The 21,736-nt window shown below is 41.0% G+C and overlaps 2 protein-coding genes across 3 annotated transcripts in view; one reads left to right on the top strand and one right to left on the bottom strand.

The window, feature by feature from the left end:
- Window positions 1-688: 688 nt before the first annotated feature.
- pdk4 (pyruvate dehydrogenase kinase, isozyme 4) lies at window positions 689-11,553 on the bottom strand. Its single transcript, XM_076302129.1, has 11 exons — window positions 10,955-11,553; window positions 10,451-10,592; window positions 7,860-7,931; window positions 7,142-7,326; window positions 6,901-6,990; window positions 6,364-6,441; window positions 5,102-5,178; window positions 4,723-4,821; window positions 4,162-4,272; window positions 3,704-3,817; window positions 689-3,449 (listed from the first exon to the last, which is right to left on the bottom strand). The coding sequence occupies exons 1-11, from the start codon at window positions 11,067-11,069 to the stop codon at window positions 3,306-3,308; spliced, it is 1,227 nt and encodes a 408-aa protein (XP_076158244.1). The 5' UTR covers window positions 11,070-11,553; the 3' UTR covers window positions 689-3,305.
- Window positions 11,554-15,527: 3,974 nt separating this feature from the next.
- The window catches only part of dync1i1a (dynein cytoplasmic 1 intermediate chain 1a), a 76,415-nt gene continuing 70,206 nt past the window's right edge, over window positions 15,528-21,736 (top strand). For both annotated transcript variants that reach the window (XM_076302128.1, XM_076302127.1), the window contains exons 1-3: window positions 15,528-15,635; window positions 16,629-16,743; window positions 19,562-19,646. In XM_076302128.1, coding sequence (XP_076158243.1) covers window positions 15,528-15,635; window positions 16,629-16,743; window positions 19,562-19,646 — 308 coding nt within the window. The remainder of the gene's footprint in view (window positions 15,636-16,628; window positions 16,744-19,561; window positions 19,647-21,736) is intronic.

The following is a 21,736-nucleotide window of genomic DNA, read 5'->3' as shown; positions in this document are numbered from 1 at the left end:
GGTCACAGAGCTCTGAAGGGGGAAAAAGGACTCTCCACAGCATGCAAGGGGAGCAAATTACACACTGAAACAATCCAGTTGCAGGGCCCACTTTGCAAATAGGTGCCAGAAGGGTGTCTCTGAAAATAATACAAACAAGGTTAAGCTGAAACTAAGGGAGGGACACAACTTTCTAGGAAACATTGTGTTCCTTGCATTGCAGTTGCGTTATTCAAATCAAAAAAGCCCCCTACCTGTTCCTGAGATAGCATCTGTATCTGTTATATACATGTAAATGTTTTGGCTTCATGCTAGAAAAGATACTGTAGACAGATCATTGTTTCTCCTCCTATTTTTATTGAGATAAACAGATTTTACATGCTATGCCTGTGCAGTGTTATGGTAAAGGACACAAAATACAACACATCACTGATTCTAACTATTCCTGGATGACCATTAGAAACAGGTATGTCTCCCATGATCACACTATGTAAAAACGATAATAGTGCATTACCATGTAGCACACTCATTGAAAGAAACGTTCAGCATGATGTTTACGGTCTAACTGAATGCATGACAAGACCCATACATCGGCCAAGTCTTAGTTAGGCCAAAAAGCCCAAACAAAAACATGACTTATTTGAACAATGAGTGAATTTTATCAAATATGTTTTTTTTTTGATAAGTCCAATGGAGACAGACCAACAGACAGGCTTCAAGAAGATTAATTTTAATGAGGAGTCACTCAAAACCAGCAATTCTGCAATTCCCTTCAGGAACACTGAGTGAAAGTCAACAGTTTCATTCTTTTGACCAGGCACATGTACAGTACATACAAGCACATAGGCACAGCAATCATCAGAGTGATACAAAAATAACAGAAGTGCAGCAAACATGGCTTACCCTCTATAACCTGAGACCATACAAAATAGAGGAGTAAATCATTATTAATTATTATAATATAATGGAAGAGGTAAAAACAAAACAATGACAATTAGTTATCATGCTCATCCTCTCTCAACATTGTCTTTTCATCTTAAAAAGAACTTAGACCAAAGGTTAATAAAGGTAAAGAATATAAGCAGAGCTGTTAGTCTCAAAGTCTCACACTACATTACAGCATATTTTTTTCACCAAAACAGTTGCTTAAGGCCCCCACATTGCTCTGTGTGCAAATCATTGAAAGCCCCCACTGATGTAGAAAGCCTGCAGCGATCAATACACAGCTGATATGTTCACACGAATACCTCAACTTAACAAAAGGACTGTAGTCATTATTCAAGGTCCCCCACATAGAATAAAACAGAATGGCAGGCAATTGTTTGCGTTGTGTTGGCATGGGCTAAAATGCATTTGATTCGTATTGCTCTGGCGAGATTGGCAAATGAAGAACTGTCCTTAGCAGACATGCCCACACCCTGGCAGGGGAAACACGTCGCCAGTCGGAGGGAACACAAACAATCTTCTGGTCAAAGTTCACACATATTGACAGACTCAAATACTTTTATCATGGGCTACATTATGCTGGTGTTTGGCACCTCTCTTGGCAACAAGATAAATACACAGTAACCTTTTGGATCTTAAAGGTGCAGTATGTAATTGTTTAGTTTTTTAGTTAATCTGAATGTATGATCACATCAGGCTTCCCTGTACCAGAGTCATTGAACAATGGGTAGAATGATCTCTCCTGTAGGAAATGTCACAATACCCCTTGGATTTTAACTAATTAGGAGGTCTAGCAAACTTAGCAATCAGGGACTTCCTTGGTATCAGCCAAATACAAAAATGCAGGAGACTGGTATGGAGGTTTGTTTTCAAATCTGGCTAGTAGTTAGCTTCATTAGCAGATCTGGCATATTGTGATTGTAGTTTTATCAAAAAGTGTCATTCATGTAACTTTGTACCTTGACATTCAAAAAACCTCTGATGCAAATCATTTAAAGTGGCAAATTAAATAAATGGAGTGTCTTGGAAATACATATGGTCGGTGGGTCCATACAAAAATATTTTGAATTTTGAGAACCCCTGAATTTACTCCAATTTAAAACATATCAATCCCTTTATACCCAGATGCCAATGCAAGCTTTCAAGCCTCTATCACTAATACATGCACATAGATTCTACAGTAAGTTATATATTCTGAAAATAGTATACATTTCATTAAAAAGCAAATCTTTTGTTAAAACAACAAAAACATTTTTATATGAGTTTTTCACTGAACTTCTCCATAACAGTTATAGAGCTTACCATGAGCTCACCATGGTCATGGTAATAATTTGAAAATTCTATACTGGCTCTCTTTCTGTGCATTTATCTAATTGAAAAAGGCCATTTAAACTACTTGGACATTTGTTTGTTTGTCTGTTTGCTTCTTATATGGCCTTTTTGAACAATTATAAAATGTATCGATAAATACATGAGACACTACCTATACCACCACATCTCTCTCTCTCTCTCTCTCTCTCTCTCTTTCTCTCTCTCTTACTTTAACAAAAGATGTTCTTATGATTTTTCTATCGTAATTCATTTACAACTGATGCTACTGTCAATGGTACTCTCTCACAATATCTTACATGCTTCTTATGAAATACGATAATGCATATGAATCTCCCAAACTTAACTTTCTTCAGTCATGTTGAGGTCTGTCTTCAAAACTCCTTTCTTTTTTGTTAGTTTGATTAGGGCAATTTCAGAAGTGAAATGAATGTACAGGCTTACTATAGTCAGTCCACATTGGACGAAAAAGAAGACATAAAGGTTTCTTAAATGTGACCAGCACTATAACTATCCTCACAGTGACAGGTTGTGTTATGCAGTACAACGATGAAATTCACTGAGACATGAAACAAATACCACTGCTGTAAAATCCAGTGATACATCTTGCATTGAAATTCTCAAGTAGTTGAAATGACTGAGGCTACAGTACATGTAGACTTGTGTCTTGTAAGACAAAAACTTATTTTCTGGACTCTGTTGGCAAATATAGTGTTAACATTAGTTGTTAGTCTGAGCTACAATGTTAGAAATAAACTGAAATCACTGAAATAATGAAAGAAAATGTGTCTCCTAAGATCTACAAATGCCCCATTATCTGATGATTGTGACATTTATGTCATCTGTCAAAACGATATCTTGCCACAGCAATAATAATACATGCGCTATTCCCGCACAATGGGTCATACAGAAGACTTCATCGTGAGAAAGCAATGTCCACATTACACAGCATCCAAGCCAACAACTTGCTTAGATCCTCAGCTTGGAGTGAAACAGGAGTGACTCCATTCTCTTGCTCTCTTCTGTCATCACACACTGTTATCTGTCCAATTTTACACGCTAAACTCATACTTCCCCATCTTCCTGGGTTCCTTGCTGGGGATGCACCAGTCATCGGCCTCTATGCTCGTCTGATAATGCCTTAGCGCAGACTTGTTGAAGACGGGAAGCCTTTCAATAGACTCCGTGGATAAGGCCTTGAAATCAAACACAGAGAGCAACATTGCATTTTTTTCAAGATCAGACAAGGCTCTCTTTCTCCCTCTCAGCTGAAGGTCACATGGATTCATTAAACCCTTATCCAAGATTAGATTTAAAAAATAAAGCCTGTGAATGATGTAATTCCTAAGTTAAGCAAAAACCTTAAAATAAGATATCTCAACTTGATCCAGATGGTTTTGACCTTGCATTTCTAAAGATGAAGTTATATATAAATATATAAAGGTGCTACCTTCAGGTAGATGACAGCAGATGTTCCATAGCCTTCCATGGAGTAGAGCTGAAGATCACCCTGGAAGTACTTGGCGTACAAACGTGAAATGGGAAGGCCGTAGCCAAATCCTGCCTGCAGTGAAACAGTTGAAACCCTGGATGAGTGAATGGCTAACTGTGCTGACCATGCCCTCTGTAAAGTAGCTAATTTACAAAACTGTTTACTTCTTCTAACTGTTTGTTAAACATTGTTAATTGTGAAACAGTTGTCAGTGCTGGGGCACACTATTGACTTGACCAACCTGACAGACAAAACCACAATTTTTATGTAATTCTTCAAAACTATGTAACAGTATTTTTAAAATGACCTAAGTGTTAAATAAAAAGCTTACCCTTTTATAGATACATTTTTGAAAACATACAGAATAGGTGGAATTGTCTTCCCAAGAGAGAATGTAGCTACAGTATAAGGATTACCAAAGGAGCATTGCGCGCATTGTCTATCACAGGACTTGGTGCCGTGGAGTACATGTAGCTGAAGAGACGCTCAATCTTCCTCAAAGGAACGCCACCACCTCTGTCTGACATCTGAAACAAAACACACCATATGAAGGGTCCTCACGGGTGGTGGTGGTGGGGGGGGGGGTTGTGCTCATGGTGTCAGGTCCGACGCCACGGTATCAGGTCCGATGTCTCATATGAAGTGAAAACATTTAAATTCCTGCACATTTACAGGAGCTGTTTCAGTCCTTAATATTCATTCATTTAGGAAAATTATTTGTTTAGTTTAGTTTGTTTGTAAAATGTGGTGTTACAGGCATAACATAAATTATGTGTCTGAATGACAACATAGTCATCACACTGGAAGGCTTACTTTATTACAACTTTATTATTAGACTTAATTTATTACATTACTTCATTACAACATTACTTACTACTTCATACAACTTTTAAATCATTATAAATATTTATGAAGCAAAATCACATTAATTGAACACACCCTTCACACTGCAGCACCAGCACAGGTGGATAACTTACTTTTATTGTCAGGTCTTCACTACCTAGTGACACTCTGACCTTAACAGGTGGGATAGATATGCTGTTTTCATGGGTCTCCACTGTGGCTCTCATGGCATTCTGTCGAAGAGTAAGGCATTCTATTCAAAACAGCTGACGACAATTGATAACAATGATTTTTTCACCAAGATGGCAGACTTCTGGCTCTTAGATTTCTTATGGTGTAAAATGTAAGCAGATAAACATGAGAGAGTGTAAACAGATAAACATGAATAACAAGCCGTATGACTGATAAAACCCCTAAATCAGGCACAGATCATGAACAGCACTGTTTGGTCTGAGTCACCCTGGCCTACTGTAGGCAAAAAAAACGCGGCTTTGACTTAACCACAGACTGTACCTTAAAGAGCTCAAACAGCATGTGGTATAGATGAGAGGGGACATAGACGAGGTGCAGAGGCGAGTCAGAGTCTTTGGCTGCAACAAAAGGAAAAACACAGCTTTTAAAATCAAATCAATTACACAAATAAGATAAGGGGATAGCAGCTACAAATATAGGGACTTTGGCATGTGCGGTGTTTTTATAAAGGCTCAAAAACTTCCATCAAGTGTCTAAGGTAAGCTGTTTACCCAGCATTGATAAGGGCTTGTGCGTGCCGAGTTATTATGTAGCAGCGTGCAGCAACTGTCAAGCACTTCAATTCAAGAGAGCTTCATGCCCACATTACAGACATGAAAACACATCATATGAACTCTAGTGTCTGACAAATGGTGTGGTCTCAACCTGCAGCATAGTACAATTCAATCTGATTCTAAATGTATATCTATAATAATATATATAAAAAAAAAAAAAACATGATCAAAGAGATGACCAGATCCAAACTTCATGGAACAACGTGAGGGAGGTTACTACTATTTATGTACATGCCATATGTAAACAACCAACAAATCAACATGTCAGCAAGTCTGAAAGCCGGGAATGCCCGAAACCTTAAAAACCCACATACAGTACATCAAGAAGTTATTCATTCATCATATCATGCTCACCGTATTGCTTTGATGCAAGCGAGAGGGTTGCCAGATGCATATAAGTATTGCACATAACTGGCACAAATCACTCCAGAAATAAAGTTGCAGGCAATTGTGTAGACCACAGCATTCCTCATTGCAAAAGTAGCCAACCAAACACTGAAACTTTAATTTGGAATTAAGAACGGAGCAACGACTGACAGCTCAACTCATGCTGAAAGTGAGCAAACCCATTTACATGCAGTTGGATAAACCAACATAATTGCAGGCTTCAAGTGCTTTGCACGGTCAGGTTTCATGCCCATGTGAAATGTGCCATTCTCCTACGCCCACAGCCAAGTATGAGTATCTCTTTACCCACAAGCACCATGCAAAATGTGTCTGGGGTCTGCGTTGATGAAGTAAGTATGGGGTTTCCCAGTACACCTATCATCCGCTCCACAAACATGCACAAGGTAAACATGTCCGATATGAAATAACCTCTCTACGTACAGTAAGTAGTGTAAACAAGGGCAGAGGACAGTCAGTGTGCGATGTGTTACGGTAATCTGGTCTGACAGCTCAAAACTCACCATGCACACAGTATACAAAGACAGACTGAACTGAAAGGTTTGACTGAGAAGAGTCTCTCACAGTTCACTTGCTTGATCTCCATTTCGGGGGAGGTCAGGTAGTATTGTTCACACAGCATCTTGGAGGTCTCAAAGGCATCTGGTGGCGGCAGAAGTACACACACACACACACACACACACACACACACACGGGTGAGTTATTCTGCAGGTGGCCTAAACCAACCGCTCACAAGACCTGACACACACAAACACACACACACACACATAAACAAACAAATCTCTTTTCATAACACATCATAGTTTTCATATGAAATACCTGGACTCACAAGTGGAAAACCATGAAGTACCTGTCTAGATGAAATAACCATGAATGTACAGAGAATGGCCTGTTTGGGTCAGTTGTCTGTGTTGCTAGAATTTACTTCATACAATCTATTAGATATGACACATGTCAACTTCTGCTCTAATTTCAGAGGCGTGTGTTAAATTACTTGCAAAAAGCCATCATTGCATTGCTGCCTTCAAGCACAGGATTTAACCTTTAGCCAATATCTTATCTACAAGCAACATTATTTCATTACTTTCTCATTATCATTACCTTTCACTACCTCCACCACGTCGCAGTTGGGATCAATGCAGCCTATATGTTTAGGGTGGGCTGGGTTGGCACTTCCATCAAATATTAGCGCTGTCAATAACAAAAAGAACATACAGATTCAATCAATGTATACTCTACATATCCAATCCATGTGTACTCAATGAATGCATGTCCCTTTCTCTTTGTAGGGAGTGGGACTACATGTAGCATGCATAATGAGTACTGAGTACAGAAAACTCACTGTGTTGGTTCATGATCATGCGGGTGGAGATACGACTCATGTAGAAGCGGTCCAGGAAGTACTGGACATTCTGATTGGTCACTGGGTCGACACCAAAGGCCTCTTTGTATTCCAGCACTCCCTGGGCCATGGTGGGCACAACGTTGTTGTGCCGATTTCGCACATTGACAAGCGTCTCTGTGAACCTGTGACAACATGATAAACAATATTGACTCAAGGCTGTCATTTATTCATGAAATCAGAAGTAGTGTTCCATTAAGAACCCACTGTCAGACAGCCATTGGCTTATCAGTTCAAACAAACATCTGTCTAGGAATTCCTGCCATGGGATATCTGAATGGTCCATCTTTATCGCGGTGGACGCTAACAATAACCACCTGGATACAAACACCAGGTATGTGGTAAGAACTTGCTCATGGTACAGTGAACTGACTGTGAGTTCACGAGGGTAAAAGAATGCAGCAGTAATCCACAAGCTGAATGTATCATAAGAGTGCTGTCGCTTTTCACTACTGCTCCTTGATCCAGGGTTTCAGACAGTAAACAAGGAAAGGAAAAGTCTTAACACCACCATCCCAGTGAAAGCAAGGTATAATCACATTGCTCAGATTGCATAAAGGTAGCATTTTAAAGTGTTTAACTGTGTTTTGACTATACACACTAGTTCAGCTGAAGCACTGCCTACGAGTGAGTGGTGTGCTGCAATGGTGATACTCACTTTTTCAAGACCTTTTTGTCATCAGGATCTTTTTCTAGAAAATCCACTAATTCCATGAGACTCTGTGCATACCTGTAGAAAAAAAAACGAACATAAAACCATCAGTGAAATACTCTGCTATGCACAACAAAGCAGAAACAAATCCTCACTAACGCTTTGAACTTTTTGTAGATTTTTCCACAAGATATGTCAACAACACAATTAGCCTCAATCAAAACAACAGTACATTTTTCTAGGCTGTAGTCAGCCTGAAACCCAGCCAGGTCACAAAAATAGAAGCCCGGCCCAATAGAAGCGGAGAGTACATGCTGCAGCTTCATAACACAGAATTACATAAATGCTTTAAACTGGGATGACAGGGCAGTGTTTGGAGAGGCAACATGGGCAACAGCTTTAACACAAAACAAAGAGCAGAGGTCATCATTGTGAAAGTGCAATTAATCAGGGTGCCCACGAGGAACGCAGACACATTTTGAGACAGTCAAAAGGGCAGCATTTATGTAACCCGATGCTATTGCAGAAGCTGAATCGCAGAGGCAAGACAGACATCACTTGCAGACTGTAGAGCATTCCTTTATGGGAGGATGAACAATGTGATACTGCATCAGTCATTTATTAATGATGTATTACTATTATAAATGGGCATTTAACACACTGTCTAGAAGATTCTTTTACAACTTTTACAATACAGTATGTTTTCCAATCATTCCAAGGTGTTTATTAAGATGTCATATAGAACAATCTATTGGAGTGTGAAGATTCTATTGAAATAGAAGGACTATCTCACCCACATAACAAATATTTGTAAACATGTTTTACAAAAGCTGGTTCTGCTGAGGATATATTGGCAGAAGATAGCCTATTATGAAAGCTGAAATCTGTCCTTGTTGTAGCAAACTTGATTGGTTACAAGTCCGAAGCGCTAACCAGTAGGCCACGGCTGCCCCCTAAAGAGAAGGTAAATGAGTTGAAAGGAACCTTTAAAAAAACATACAAATCTTATTCAGCGGTTTTGGGTGGAGATCAGCTATGTGAATACATGGCATGCTACTACTAACATAAAAGCTCTCAGCCATGTCCATTTTGTCAAAGTAGCCCTTGGAGGAAAAAAGGTTGAAGACCCCTGCTTTTATCATGACTCCTTTCCCTTGAAGACCATGCTCAACCAGATAGATGTGAAAACAAAATGAGTGTTGTGTCCATACTAGCTCCCATGAATTACAAAAACCACAAACAATAACAACAATAATTATTTTTCACACTGGGATACAACAAAACATTTTCTTTAACAAGGTAAGATATCTTAAGCGTCTGTCTGTTGTCAAGTGACAGGGCTTGGTAGTGTAGCTGTTACAATCTGATTTGAAGATATGAGGCAAGAGGTCATTAAGTGCAGTTATTTAACACAGCTGACCTGACCTTGAGACCCAGTCATGTTAGTGAGAGTGGGCTAAGGGTAGTTAAACCTTTCCCTACAGTTGCTTGATTGTAAATTCATCTGATTCCTACAGATAAAATATGGAGGATATGCTTCTAGGAACTGTAAACCTGTCAGCTTCGGACACACTACAACTATCTTGGATAGGTATCTTTCTCTCTCTCTTTTTCTCTAAGAAAAAAACATTAGAAGGACGACAAACTAAAAAATGAGTTCCCATACAAGTAACTACGGAACATATCACAATGAATGTAAAACCAATTCATGGCTACAAAGTGTAAGTTACTAAATAAAATCTTATATCAGTCTGAAATGTTTATTCCAACAGCACATCTCAAGAGAAAGAGAAGTGTTTAGTGCCTCCTGGCTATATTTATCCATGGTGTTTGATAGGAGCAGGCTGAGTGATTACTCAGGGTTATAAACTAGAAAGGAGGGGCTTGCCCTTAGACACTCCAGAGTTCAAAGGTTAAACTGTACAGAACTGTCTTGAGTGTTGACAAGGTATCCACATTGTCCTGCTAAAACGACACAAATATTGCTTTTCTGTCACTCCGCAGGCTAAGATGCACACACTGTTATGCAAGACTCATTGAACTTCTGACCTACAAATGTGCCAAACCACTCTGACGTCTGAGCTAGATTCATTCATCCACATACTGTAATTTTCTTGTTTCTCTTCTTCATTTTGGCAGGACTACATGAAAACTATGAAGGCCATCAGGTCATTTTGTTTTAGAGATAATTTAGCTAGTAGTCTAGTTTGTGAGATAGTGATCCCGTGCCTTAGTGCCATGATAACATTCCTCAGTTTGATTCTTTTACCCAGACCAATGGGTAGGCTATTGCACAGCCAGAATGAAAAAAAATGTATAACATTACATAGTGTTTAAACAGCACTGAAATAATAATACTGATCATTAATGTTCAGTAACCAATAATCATTACATCATTACAACACTTAGAAAAACTGGGAGTGGGAATGTTTGAAGGGAAACTTCTTGATCCTTAATATCCTGCAGAACAAAGTCAGACGTAAAAAAATGCACTTGGCAAGATGCAAGCATTTGACCCTTCTATTGAGCCATGTTTAAGGCAGAGAACATAGCGTACAGGAATGGCTTAAGTGGGGGAAATGGTGGTCAACACTAACCAGCTCTGGAGCAATTGCAAGGATGGGGTGCGAAGCAGCTTGTCTGGAAGGAAGTCTATCTCTTTCATGATATTTGCGAGTCTAACAGGAAGCTCCTGGCGTAAAAACACAAACGAAGTCTTCTCGCAGGCGTTGGCAGACCCTGCAAGGCAAAGCACAGCGATTCTCATAGGCTAAACAATGCTGTCATCCTGCGCTACCTAGATGAATCTGTTGTCCATATTTTGACTAAGCACCAAGACAATGGTATCTTCAATAACGTGTGCGTGTGACATGTCACTTTCATTAAGAGTGTGTACGTGTTTTGGGAGAAATTTGAGTTTATCACAAGCTGAAAGACAGAATGGTGGCCACTATGGCATGCATATAAGCATATGGCTACATGACAGATAGCCTATACATGTATGTCACAGAGTGAGGAGGGTGTAAGAAGTAAACACCGTCGTCAACAAATTAGATTATTAGTCTAAATGACACATGCTGCTGTAGGCTACTTAAACTTACCGAAGTCGATGAACTGCTTCATCGATAACGGTGAAGGTGAAAACTTGGAAAAGCGGTCCACTTGTTTTGGTATGTTAGACTTTGCGCTGTTCAGCAAAAGTTGTGCGAACTTCATTTTGACTCTACGTTACTCTAACGTTAACTTCCAAATAACCTTGAATCTGGTGACAGATCTTCTGTCGTTGCAATCAAATTTGCTCTTGATGAAGGAAGAAACAGTAGCCTATCCTTTATCAGTGGTTATGCAAGGAGAAAAAGACCATCGCGTTACATGATATCTTCATCTGAAAATCGACATCCCCTAGCACTTGATTAGCTTAAATTGTCATACAGCACTGCTATGTCCCGTCCATTGACAAAATCCCTTTCTCTCTTGGTCCACGGTTGTTTTTCTTATTGAGTCCGGTGTGACATTCGCTTTGGTCATTTGGCTGGTGTCATGCCTTGCGCTGACCGTGGTATTCACGGGAACTAGCCTATGGAACTAGCCTACGCTCTGTCTTGTTTTGCTAAATATCCTCAAAGGGTGCCAACGACCAAATAGATGTAAACTCGATCTAGCCTATAGGGTTCACCCCACGCAACCTACAGCAAAATGTCTGTTATTTTTGTGCACATGCGCAGAACAAATATAGAGCACAGGTCGTGGAGGAGGGTCTAAGTGTAGATAAAATGGAACACAATGCTAAAACAACAACAAACTATACATCAACACATGTTCAGGTACCAGCTATTTTTATCCAACTCAGATAAAACTGATTCCGATGCCAAATAATAATAAGACCCTATTTTTTAAAGGGCAATTAGGCCTACTGGTGACAGCACAGATTTGATCTCTAACCTAGGCTAGGCCTACTGCAGGTGACTTGACAGTCTTTTGACTCACAGGGCCTAGGCTACTGGATTAAAGCAGTGACAGGAATGACCTGTAACACTCCACACAGTGTAGGCCTATCCTACCCTGGTAACTTGCTTCCCTCTATAGGTCACCTTTTATAGTGCACCATGGTTTCTACCTCCACAGCTTTATCCATCTGTTGGCTATTCCCTGTAACACACTCAACCTGTTCTTTTCTAAAGGGTTTAAATTCAAATAAGTAAATACATTTATGAGTGAAACAGGTGCGTTTCTAGATTGCATCAAGAGCAAAGCTCTGTGGGGTCATCTACACCTGGTAAATGGATTGCTGTTGGCCTTAAAGACCCTGCGATAAAAGCTATTCCTGAAAACATATGAAAAGAAAGTACACTGTGGAGTTAAAATTGGATGACCATTAAAAATGGACAGTCATTTATTGTGTGTGTGTGTGTGTGTGTGTTCTAAAAAGGGCTGCAATGCTCCCCACATCACTTTGCTTAAAGCAAGACCATGGAAGAATTGATATTGTATCTATGCACATTGGCATCAATTCAACGCTATGCGGACACAGAATGGTGCACCCTCCCATATGTGACATAAATGCAGGCTATGTCTATGGAGAACCTTGCAACTTCGCTCTCCCCTGAACGAGATAATCACAAATTGCACCATGGCAAAAGTGTGCAATACCCTAGGCCTATTTATGTAACTGTGTAATATTACTTTGTCAGTTGACATGGCTCTTCGGAGATTATCTTTGTCGGTTTGTAAACAAATCTATATGTGTCCAGGTGGAATGCCATAAGTGGTAACCTATTTATGACAGCTGTAAAGTTTCTTGGTGTATGCCCTCAGCGTTGTCTTCAAGGCAGCGCTGCCTAGAAGGCGCTATGGTTAGACATGGGTTAAGGTTATAGTTAGGGTTAGGTTTAAGGTGCCTTTAAGTCGACAGTGGCAGCTGGACGACGACGTTGGGGGCATAAAACACCATCAAGCGTTGTGTAAAATGCATACTCTGAATGTTTGCCTGCTTATAGATGTATCTTTCCAGGATGCCAGCATTTAACAGATTGTGCTGTAAATGGGAGATTTTTTTTATTTTGTTTGTAGGTTAGAAAACTACATGCATTGTAGATTAGTATTTTGTGTTTTTACGTAACACATGCTTTCACTATAATTAGCTATCTGGCTGAAGAGATGTGATAATTAGAATCAAGGAAATGTTTATAGCCTATTAGGCGGTTTGTTTTTTTCTTCTTGTCACACAATTTCCGCAGGTCTAAGCCCGCTTTGCTACCAGTCTCCATTGATGGGGTCAATGTGAAGGTATATTTGGCCTTACACCTGGACAATAAACTGGACTGGTCAGCCAATACTGAAGCACTACAAGAAAGGGCAGAGCAGGCTGTACTTCCTGAGGAGGCTGCGGTCCTTCAATGTCTGCAGTAAGCTCCTCAGGATGTTTTACCAGTCTTTTTTTGCCAGCGTCCTCTTCTATGCTGTGGTATGCTGGGGAGGAAGCACAAAGAAGAAGGATGCTGGGCGACTAGACAGGCTGGTAAGGAAAGCTGGCTCTGGGAGCCGAACTGCATCACATCAATATCAGACAAAAGGACCCTGAACAAACTGATCAACATATTGGACAATGAATGTCATCCACTCCACAGCACCTCATTGATCATCCTTATAAGCACACTGCGGATGATTTCGTTTTTTTTAGTACGCCTATATTTAGTAAAAAAAAATGTATCTACTGTCTCTATTGTGCAGTGGAGTTATATAAATATACTTATATTACTTTTTTCTGCTGTAAGTGCATTTTGTGTACATGTCTATCTATCTATCTATCTATCTATCTATCTTTTCTTGCAGTTAGATGACAGATAGGCTAAAGGGCTACGTGTAGCCTAATCCCCGACATTTTACTGTAAGCCTTCTTACGAAACTTTCGATCTCTGACAATATGAGGTTGACCACCTGAAATTTCCTTTGACAAATGTTGCAAGACTTGTAATCACTACGAAATTCGGTAGATGGCAGCATTGTAATGAACTAGGATCTGAACGTCGGCATTATTTGACAGCATGTGTTAACGCGAAGGTGGGATTTCATTCAGGCAAAGGGCTCGTAGCTTATTTGCGCTGGGTTGGCATCATCTGCTTATGGTTGGCACACTGTCTTCCTGAGATGTAGGTTGCCTTCCGTGATTGCATAGAATAGGCTAGACTATTGTACATCCATGTTGGTTGCACAACTTAGCAGACAATAGACTCTCGTTATGTTTAGACAATACACTGTTAGCCTATAATGTCCTAATAATAGCAGCCTACAGAGGAGGAGGCGCCGTAGTCTTGGACAGCGTGATACAGCATCTTTGCAGAAGGGCATATCCAGAGGGACTCCTCAGGTATGAGACACTTTCTGGTGACGTCGGGCAACCATGACATATAATTTCACATTTTCATTTGCCATCGTGTAACGTTCTGTTATGTTGTGTAATGTTGCATTGCATGTATTCACGGGTTACAATTCACACATGACGTCATGTTCATTTCATAAGGACTTGTCAATTGCTAGTTAGCAATTAGCATGCTGTAAGTGGAAGGCATTTTACAACGTCACTAATGTCATAATGTCAGCTGGGTCATCAGAGTTACTAGTTATTCATATTGTCACAATACTTTTGGAAGCTTTATGCGTTGAGGACTCTGTAGCAATGCAGAGCAATGGCTAACAATCTGTAGACTAGGCTATCTAGAATTAATTTGCATGAAGAATGCTTCACTGAGTTTTATCCAGATATAGCCTAGGCCTAGCCTATCACACCCTTTTCCCCAAATGCATTGAACTCAAAGCTAATGATCAGTGACTTTAGGTTTAGCCTAAAGGATTATGACCCAATTTACTGCTGGTACCGCATTTTCACTGCTTTGGAGGGAATTTACTTTTTTGTTGAGCAATGGATTGGTATAGCTTACAAGGTGAATATTTTATTGTTAATTTGGCATATAAGCCACACAATCCCAGACCCACCCAACCATCCAGCCAGCCAGCCAGCCACACACCCACACCCACACACCTACTCTTTCTCTCTCTCTCTCTCTCTCTCTCTCATAATTGCAGTTTGTGTATTCTATGTGTGATGTTATTTTGTAATTTACTTTAATAAAGTGTTGTTCCTGTCTTGACATGATCATGTGTTATTTATTTTTTTGTTCTTTTACATTTCTGTATTCAGCACATTCAGAAGTTCCATGTCTTTTACGTAGGAATCCACAACATATCAACATATTCCACATTCATTTACAATATATTTGAAATTGTATAGGATCATACTATGATAGGCCCTAAGATTAAGCGTCACCTTCATGTCTGTTTTCGTCTTTTCACCAGCTTCATAACTCATATTCTGTTGGTCAATGTGATAGAATATTGTAATGATTAGCACCACAGAATTACAGTGCTACCAAAACTACACTATGTTGTGATACTACAGCATTGAGACTGGAAGTCAGAGATGCAAAATATCATGATTAGCAACAACAACAGGTGTGTCAGTATTAGCAAGTGTATTGAAAGGGATGGGATACATATCTACTTAGAGCATATACAGCTTATGTTGTCCAGGTGAAGTATTGGTCCAAAGATAGGTATAAGATGTAAAGAAAACCCCTTGTTGTTGCATGCCCTCTTTCCCAAACGCAGCAGGACAAAATGGCTGACAAAAGTGACCTGAAAGCGGAGCTGGAGCGCAAGAAGCAGCGCTTGGCTCAAATCAGGGAAGAGAAAAAGAGAAAGGAGGAAGAGAGGAAAAAGAAAGAGGTGAGTGAGGGAGTCCTCTTGGCGCTCTCTGTCTTGTTGAAGAAAAGCAAGAGAGAGCTTGATGATGTGAAGTAAATTGAACATATACAGTACGTCCTCTGTGTCTTTGTGAGTCGTTGGTTCTCAAAGGAAGGTTTGAGTGAGTTGATGCATATCATTTGGAACACGTGTTTGTGTGCACATGTGTGCCAGTCTGAATATCTTCCTGTTTGTGTTTTAATGACTGCGGGGGGCCCATAGTGTGGTGTGTCTGTGGCAGCATATTATGTTTGAATGTGCATGGGCCTATATGTTTGTGTGTGTGTGCGTGTGTGTGTGTGTGTGCGCGCACGTGCAAGTGTGAGTGTCTGTATACCTTCCTGTTGTTGTCTTAATGAGGTTGTGTGATGTAAATATGCATTACAAGTGTGTGTGTGTGTGTTTGTGTGTGTGTGTGTGTGTTGCCTGTGCCGTTATGCTTTTATAAGTTTACATGCATTTTCACAAATATGTGTTATTATGTGCCCCAGTACATAGTTCTATTGATATTTTTAGTGATATTTTTAGCTTGTGTGGGATGATGTGTGCGTGCATGTATGTTTGTGTCAGTGCCTCTGTCTTATGTTTGTATGCATATGTGACTTCATGTGTATGGATTTGTGTTTATGTGCATGTGTGTTGATATTTTAATGAGTACATGTGCTCGTGTGGGGTGTTGGTGTGGTGTGTGTATGTACATGTTGTTATGTTTGTATGTGCTTACATCTCTGTTTGTGCTTTCTTGCGTGTGTCCAGTCGTCTGCACTTGTCTCAATATCTTCCTGCTTTTAATGAGTTCCTGTGCTTGCGCGGGGGGCTTTGCGGTTTATGTGTATGTCTGTATGTGTGTATGTATGCAAATGCATTTGTGCCTGTATGTGCTTCACATATGTGTGTGTGTGTGTGTGTGTGTGTGTGTGTGTGTGTGTGTGTGTGTGTGTGTGTGTGTGTGTGTGTGTGTGTGTGTGTGCACAGTCAGAGACACAGCAGAAGGCCGAGGTGGCCCCCGTGGACTCGGATCTGGACCGGAAGCGAAGAGAGACGGAAGCGTTGCTGCAGAGCATCGGCATCTCCCCTGAGCCCCCCTTAGGTACAGTACATCATGCACGCACGCACGCACGCACGCACGCACGCACGCTAGAGTTTAGATTCTCTGCCCGAGCCCGAACTTGACCCGACCCGACCCGACCCGCGGGCCGGGTCGGGCCGATATTTCCAGCCACTATCCTCGGGCCGGGCCGGGCCGGGCCGGGTCCTTGATCAAGCTTTTTTTTTTTTTTTTTTTCCTAATCATTAGCCTACTTGGGTGGGGAGCTAAAGCTATGCCATAGTCAGACTCAGAAATATTTTATATTTATCAAAGTAGGCCTAAGTAACAAGTGTATACAAAGTTATACAAGTTAGGCTCAGAGTTACAAAATGTCAATTGTAATGTCATCTGCGCAACACGTGTCATGCACAGCTTCTCCACTCGCACGCATCACACCGGGCCTGCTGTGCTGTATTGTGTAGCTTAAGTGCAACGTCAAGCTTGAAGATGTAAAGAAAAAAAATGAAAACAGGAGAAATAACTTCGAGCAAGTTTGGAGAAAAGTCGGAGGTATGCATTTGTCAGGTATGCTTTGTTGCGTGCATTAAGTGCGCACGATGTTCACCTATGACAGCAAAAAGACTTTAAGATGAACATGAAGCAGGCTTGCCATGGCAGAAATAATGATAGCCAACCTTCAATGTCCTCTTTTGTCACTTCTCCATACACCTGAGCGCGAGGCAAGCCCTCACAGAGAAATGCGTTGCGTTTTGCTGCAGGGACATCATTTTACGTTGTAAGTGGCTTACGTTTCTTCATTCGGATTCATTTGCAATCCATTCCATTCTGAATAAACAAACATAGTTTAGCCTACATTCTTCATCCTCCGTTGCATTATTCATTAATATAATTCTAAACGGTAGCTCAAACAGCTCGGAATTGTAGTTGAGAACGTCAGTTATAATGGCCCACGTATTTAAAAAATGTCGGGTTTAAATCGGGCTCGGGCTCATAATTACAGTTAATGTGTCGGGCCGGGTCGGGCTCGGGCACAATGTGCACGGGCTCGGGTAGGGTCGGGCTTGATTTTTTGGGCCCGATCTAAGCTCTAACGCACGCACGCACGCACGCACGCACGCACGCACGCACGCACACACGCACACATCCACACACAGACACACACACACACACAGAGAGACACACACAGACACACACACACACACACACACACACACAGACACAGACACACACACACACACACACACACACACACACACACACACAGACACACACACACACACACACACACACAGTCCTCTTTAATCTCCATCCTCATTTCACCTTTTACTGTGTTTTATGTAGCCTATACATTGAGTAATTCAGTTAATTCTAATTCAGTGAATTTGTATGCTGCCCTGTATTTTTTTGTTTTTGTTTTTGTAGAGCTCTTACTAGGTCATGATTTGCGCCCCAAACAGTGTCAGATCAATAAATCATAGCTCTGAGAATTACAGACTGTGCATGAGGAAGTGGGCTTTTGTTAAGTTTTCATGTGCACCCCTGGGATTGAGATCAGGAGGTGCAAGGATGCTGTCTGATTGGGCCTTTTCGGAATCTGCTGATACCGTAATTGTGTCCCACTAATGGTGACACCTAGTGGAAACATATCGTAATGGCATACAAAGGGCTGACATGGTGTTCTGCTTATTTTGTTGCCATAAAATCTATTTATGTATATCCATGAATGTCTTTGTCTAGTGGGGTTGGATTATGACATCCTCAAGTGTTTTAGTAATGTATGTTTAGTAATGTGCCAGTAATGTATGTCATACATTAGTAATGATGTAGTCGAGCAACTGTAGAATCATTGGCTGACAATCACTCAACTCAGGTTCCATTCCCAAACCTGCAAAATATCAGTAAAAAGAAGCTGTATCAATTACATGATAAGTCATATTGATGGGCCATTAATATGCTGTTGTGTAGTAATTCAGCTAGTAACATTGCTAGTCCACATCATCCAGTTCTCAGGGGAAATATTGGGTGATGACTGCGCATTACTGCAATTCACAATTCAGAGTCACTGATTAAGTCAAGTCAAGTCATTTATTTATATAGGACATTTGGGTTGGGCCAAGGTGCTGAACAAAGAAAGGTTAGCAAATAAGTCATAACAATAAGACCATACATCTACACAAAGGCCATACATCTACACAAACTAAGTGTGATTATTCGTAGCAAGACAGCATTAGTAGCAGCAACAAGAAAATAGATAAGATAAATAAAAATAAATAAGAAAATTAAGAGAAGACCAAAAACATCATACTGTATTAAAAGCAAGTGAGAAAAATATGTCTTGAGATTGGTAATTGTAGGGGAGGATTTGATATGTGGATGGAGGGTATTCCAGAGCTTTCTAGCGGCTACAGAAAAAGCTCAGTCGCCATGGGTTTTAATGTGGGACAGCAAGCAGTAGTTGGTCTTGTGACCTGAGTGACCTGGTAGTAGAGTGTGGGGGCAGAAGTTCAGAGATGTAAGGTGGGGCTAAACCTTTAAGGGCTTTAAAAACAAAAAGTAAAATTTTAAACTCAATCCTGAATTTGACCGGAAGCCAGTGTAGCTGAGCTAAAATTGGTGTTATGTGATCACTCTTTGGTGTTGGTGAGGAGCCTAGCAGCAGCGATTTGTACCAGCTGGAGTTTACCGAATGATGAATGAACAATGGCCTATTTAACTGCAAATGTATATACAAAATATCATATATACAATGTATTTACAAATGTGATATATACAAATGTCATATGTGATATATACTCATTGTTCTCAGTAGTACTGCAAAATGGCACCCATCTCACCTGTTTGTGTTTGCTCTGTGCAGTCCCGACGCACATGTCCCCCTCCAAAGTGAGCACGCCCAGTGACAGCGGCAGTCAGGACTCTGTGGATGGTGGAACGGCTGGCAGGTAGGCTATGCTGTTCTCTGGTTGTCATGGGAACGCCAAAATAATACACCAGCACATACACATGAACCACTCTGTCCACCACTCTTGCACTGATTTGTACATTTGATGGGGAGTATTAACCTCACCTCATCATCTGCTGTGTCCTTACTCGGTGTGTTTCAGCTAGCTGCTATAAGTTAATTTGCCATGTCCTGCCAAGCTTTACTTGATTTGACCACTGTAAGATGCAGCTACCTCCGGTCAATGTGCAGGGAGCATGCAAGTAAAGAATGTCTGTGTTATTGGAACTTTCTGGATTGGTGACCATCAGGCAGTGTAGACATTTCTAACATTAATTAAAGAGCCTTGGAGAGTGTGTATTTTTATTAACAACTATTAACTATCAGAATATACATTTAGACATTTGAAGTGTCCAAAAACATGTTGCTTATAGCAGCTTCAAACTGTAAACCATCTCATACAGTAGTAATGGTCACTGCTCTCCAGGACATAGGACACACTGAGAGTGCTCTCTGAGAATCTTAAGATAACTCAGTCTTTCCCTATCGTTGTTAATTGCATTCAAAACACAACCTTTTGTTACTGATAGGACTTGTAAAGAACCAATGCATTTCCTTGCCATCTTAATTGAAATGAATGATCAGGTCCCCCTCTTTGACCAATGGCCATCTTTTTCTCCCCCTGTTTGGTTATGTGGGAACGACAGATGTAGGTAAGGACATATACCACTGTTTTTTTTTTCCTTTTTTGAACTCATTGACACATTGTCATCAGTTTGTTCTCAACCATAATACATTTGGAGCTAGAAACCACTCCTAAAAAAAACATGTCTTTAACGGCAGTGTAGGAATGGTCAGATTCACAATGTCAAAGTACCAGGATGTTTGAACACACCCAGGGAATGACCTAACAACCTTCCTTCTTTGTTGATTAGTAAACTTGTAATTGAAGACCTGTGATGAAAAGTTAGCTTCTTGACAGATAAAACAGATACCTCTCATTTCATAAACTGCATTACTAAAGGAAGCAAAATATGTCTGAGTATCATGTAACTGTAATGTCTGCTAAACTGTCACTACGCTGTGTTGAGAAGTGTTTGTTGGTCCACAGAGACCTCGCTGGGTGGTCCTCTTTGTTCTGGTGTGGGCTCTGAAGCACTTTTCATTTATTTCTAACACCTCACAGTCTCTCAACCAGAGGCTCTTACAAACGTCTCACTCACATCGTCATCCTGTTTCTAATGACACCCTCCAGCCTCTGGCGAGGGCAGATGCTTCGCTTACAAGACAGACAGACAGCGGGCACTGCCCAGGCTTGTGGGCACACTGCAGACATGGGGCGAAGGAGAGAGAGAGAGACAGAGACCGCTGCGTAATTATAGGCCCTCCCGATGCCACCCTTGGCGCTCAACCGCTGAGCTGATGTGACACGCCCACACAATGCCCCATGCTGGCCGCTGTCACCCGCAGTAGGAGGGCAAAGAGGGCAAACATCTGACTTGTGTGTGTGTGTGAGTGTGCTTGTTTGTTTGTGTGTGTGTGTGTGTGTGTGTGTGTGTATGTGGTCGTGTGTGCGTGTGTGGGTGTGTGTGTGTGTGGGGGGCGTACTGTAGATCTTGTGGTGCTGTCATATACCCAGCCTCACTGGCCACAAATGAAACACAGCCCTTTCCCATCTGGTGACTAATGCGACGTGACAAAGGATTCCTCCTGCAGCGACAGACCACCGTCGCAAGAACCCGATGCTATGAGACATACACAGACACTCGCCTTGAGCCTTGAGCCCCATTGGAGCGTTTTGGTGCCGCAGTGTGATGCTTATCTTAGTGGAACTTAGCCTAGTGGGAGCTAGCTGCTTCTCATTAGTCCATGTGCGTCTGTCTGAGTCTCTCCACCGTGCTCTCTCCATCTCTAAACTCTGTTCCTCTCTCAGGGCGGGCAGCAGTGGCTATAGTAGGTACAAAACTGAGACAAAGAGTGAGAAAAGGTATGTGTTTTTAGATAGCCTTGATGCTTTTGGCAGGAGCACATACACACACATTCCCTCTCTCTGACACACACACACACACACACACACACACACATTCTGTC

Source organism: Alosa pseudoharengus, unplaced genomic scaffold (assembly GCF_046254945.1).
Source record: "Alosa pseudoharengus isolate Yale_2024_CS ecotype anadromous, Long Island Sound unplaced genomic scaffold, YU_APseudo_1.1 YU_APseudo_1.1_scf_23, whole genome shotgun sequence".
NCBI classification, from domain to species: domain Eukaryota; kingdom Metazoa; phylum Chordata; class Actinopteri; order Clupeiformes; family Clupeidae; genus Alosa; species Alosa pseudoharengus.
This window is presented reverse-complemented; position numbering and strand designations above follow the sequence as displayed.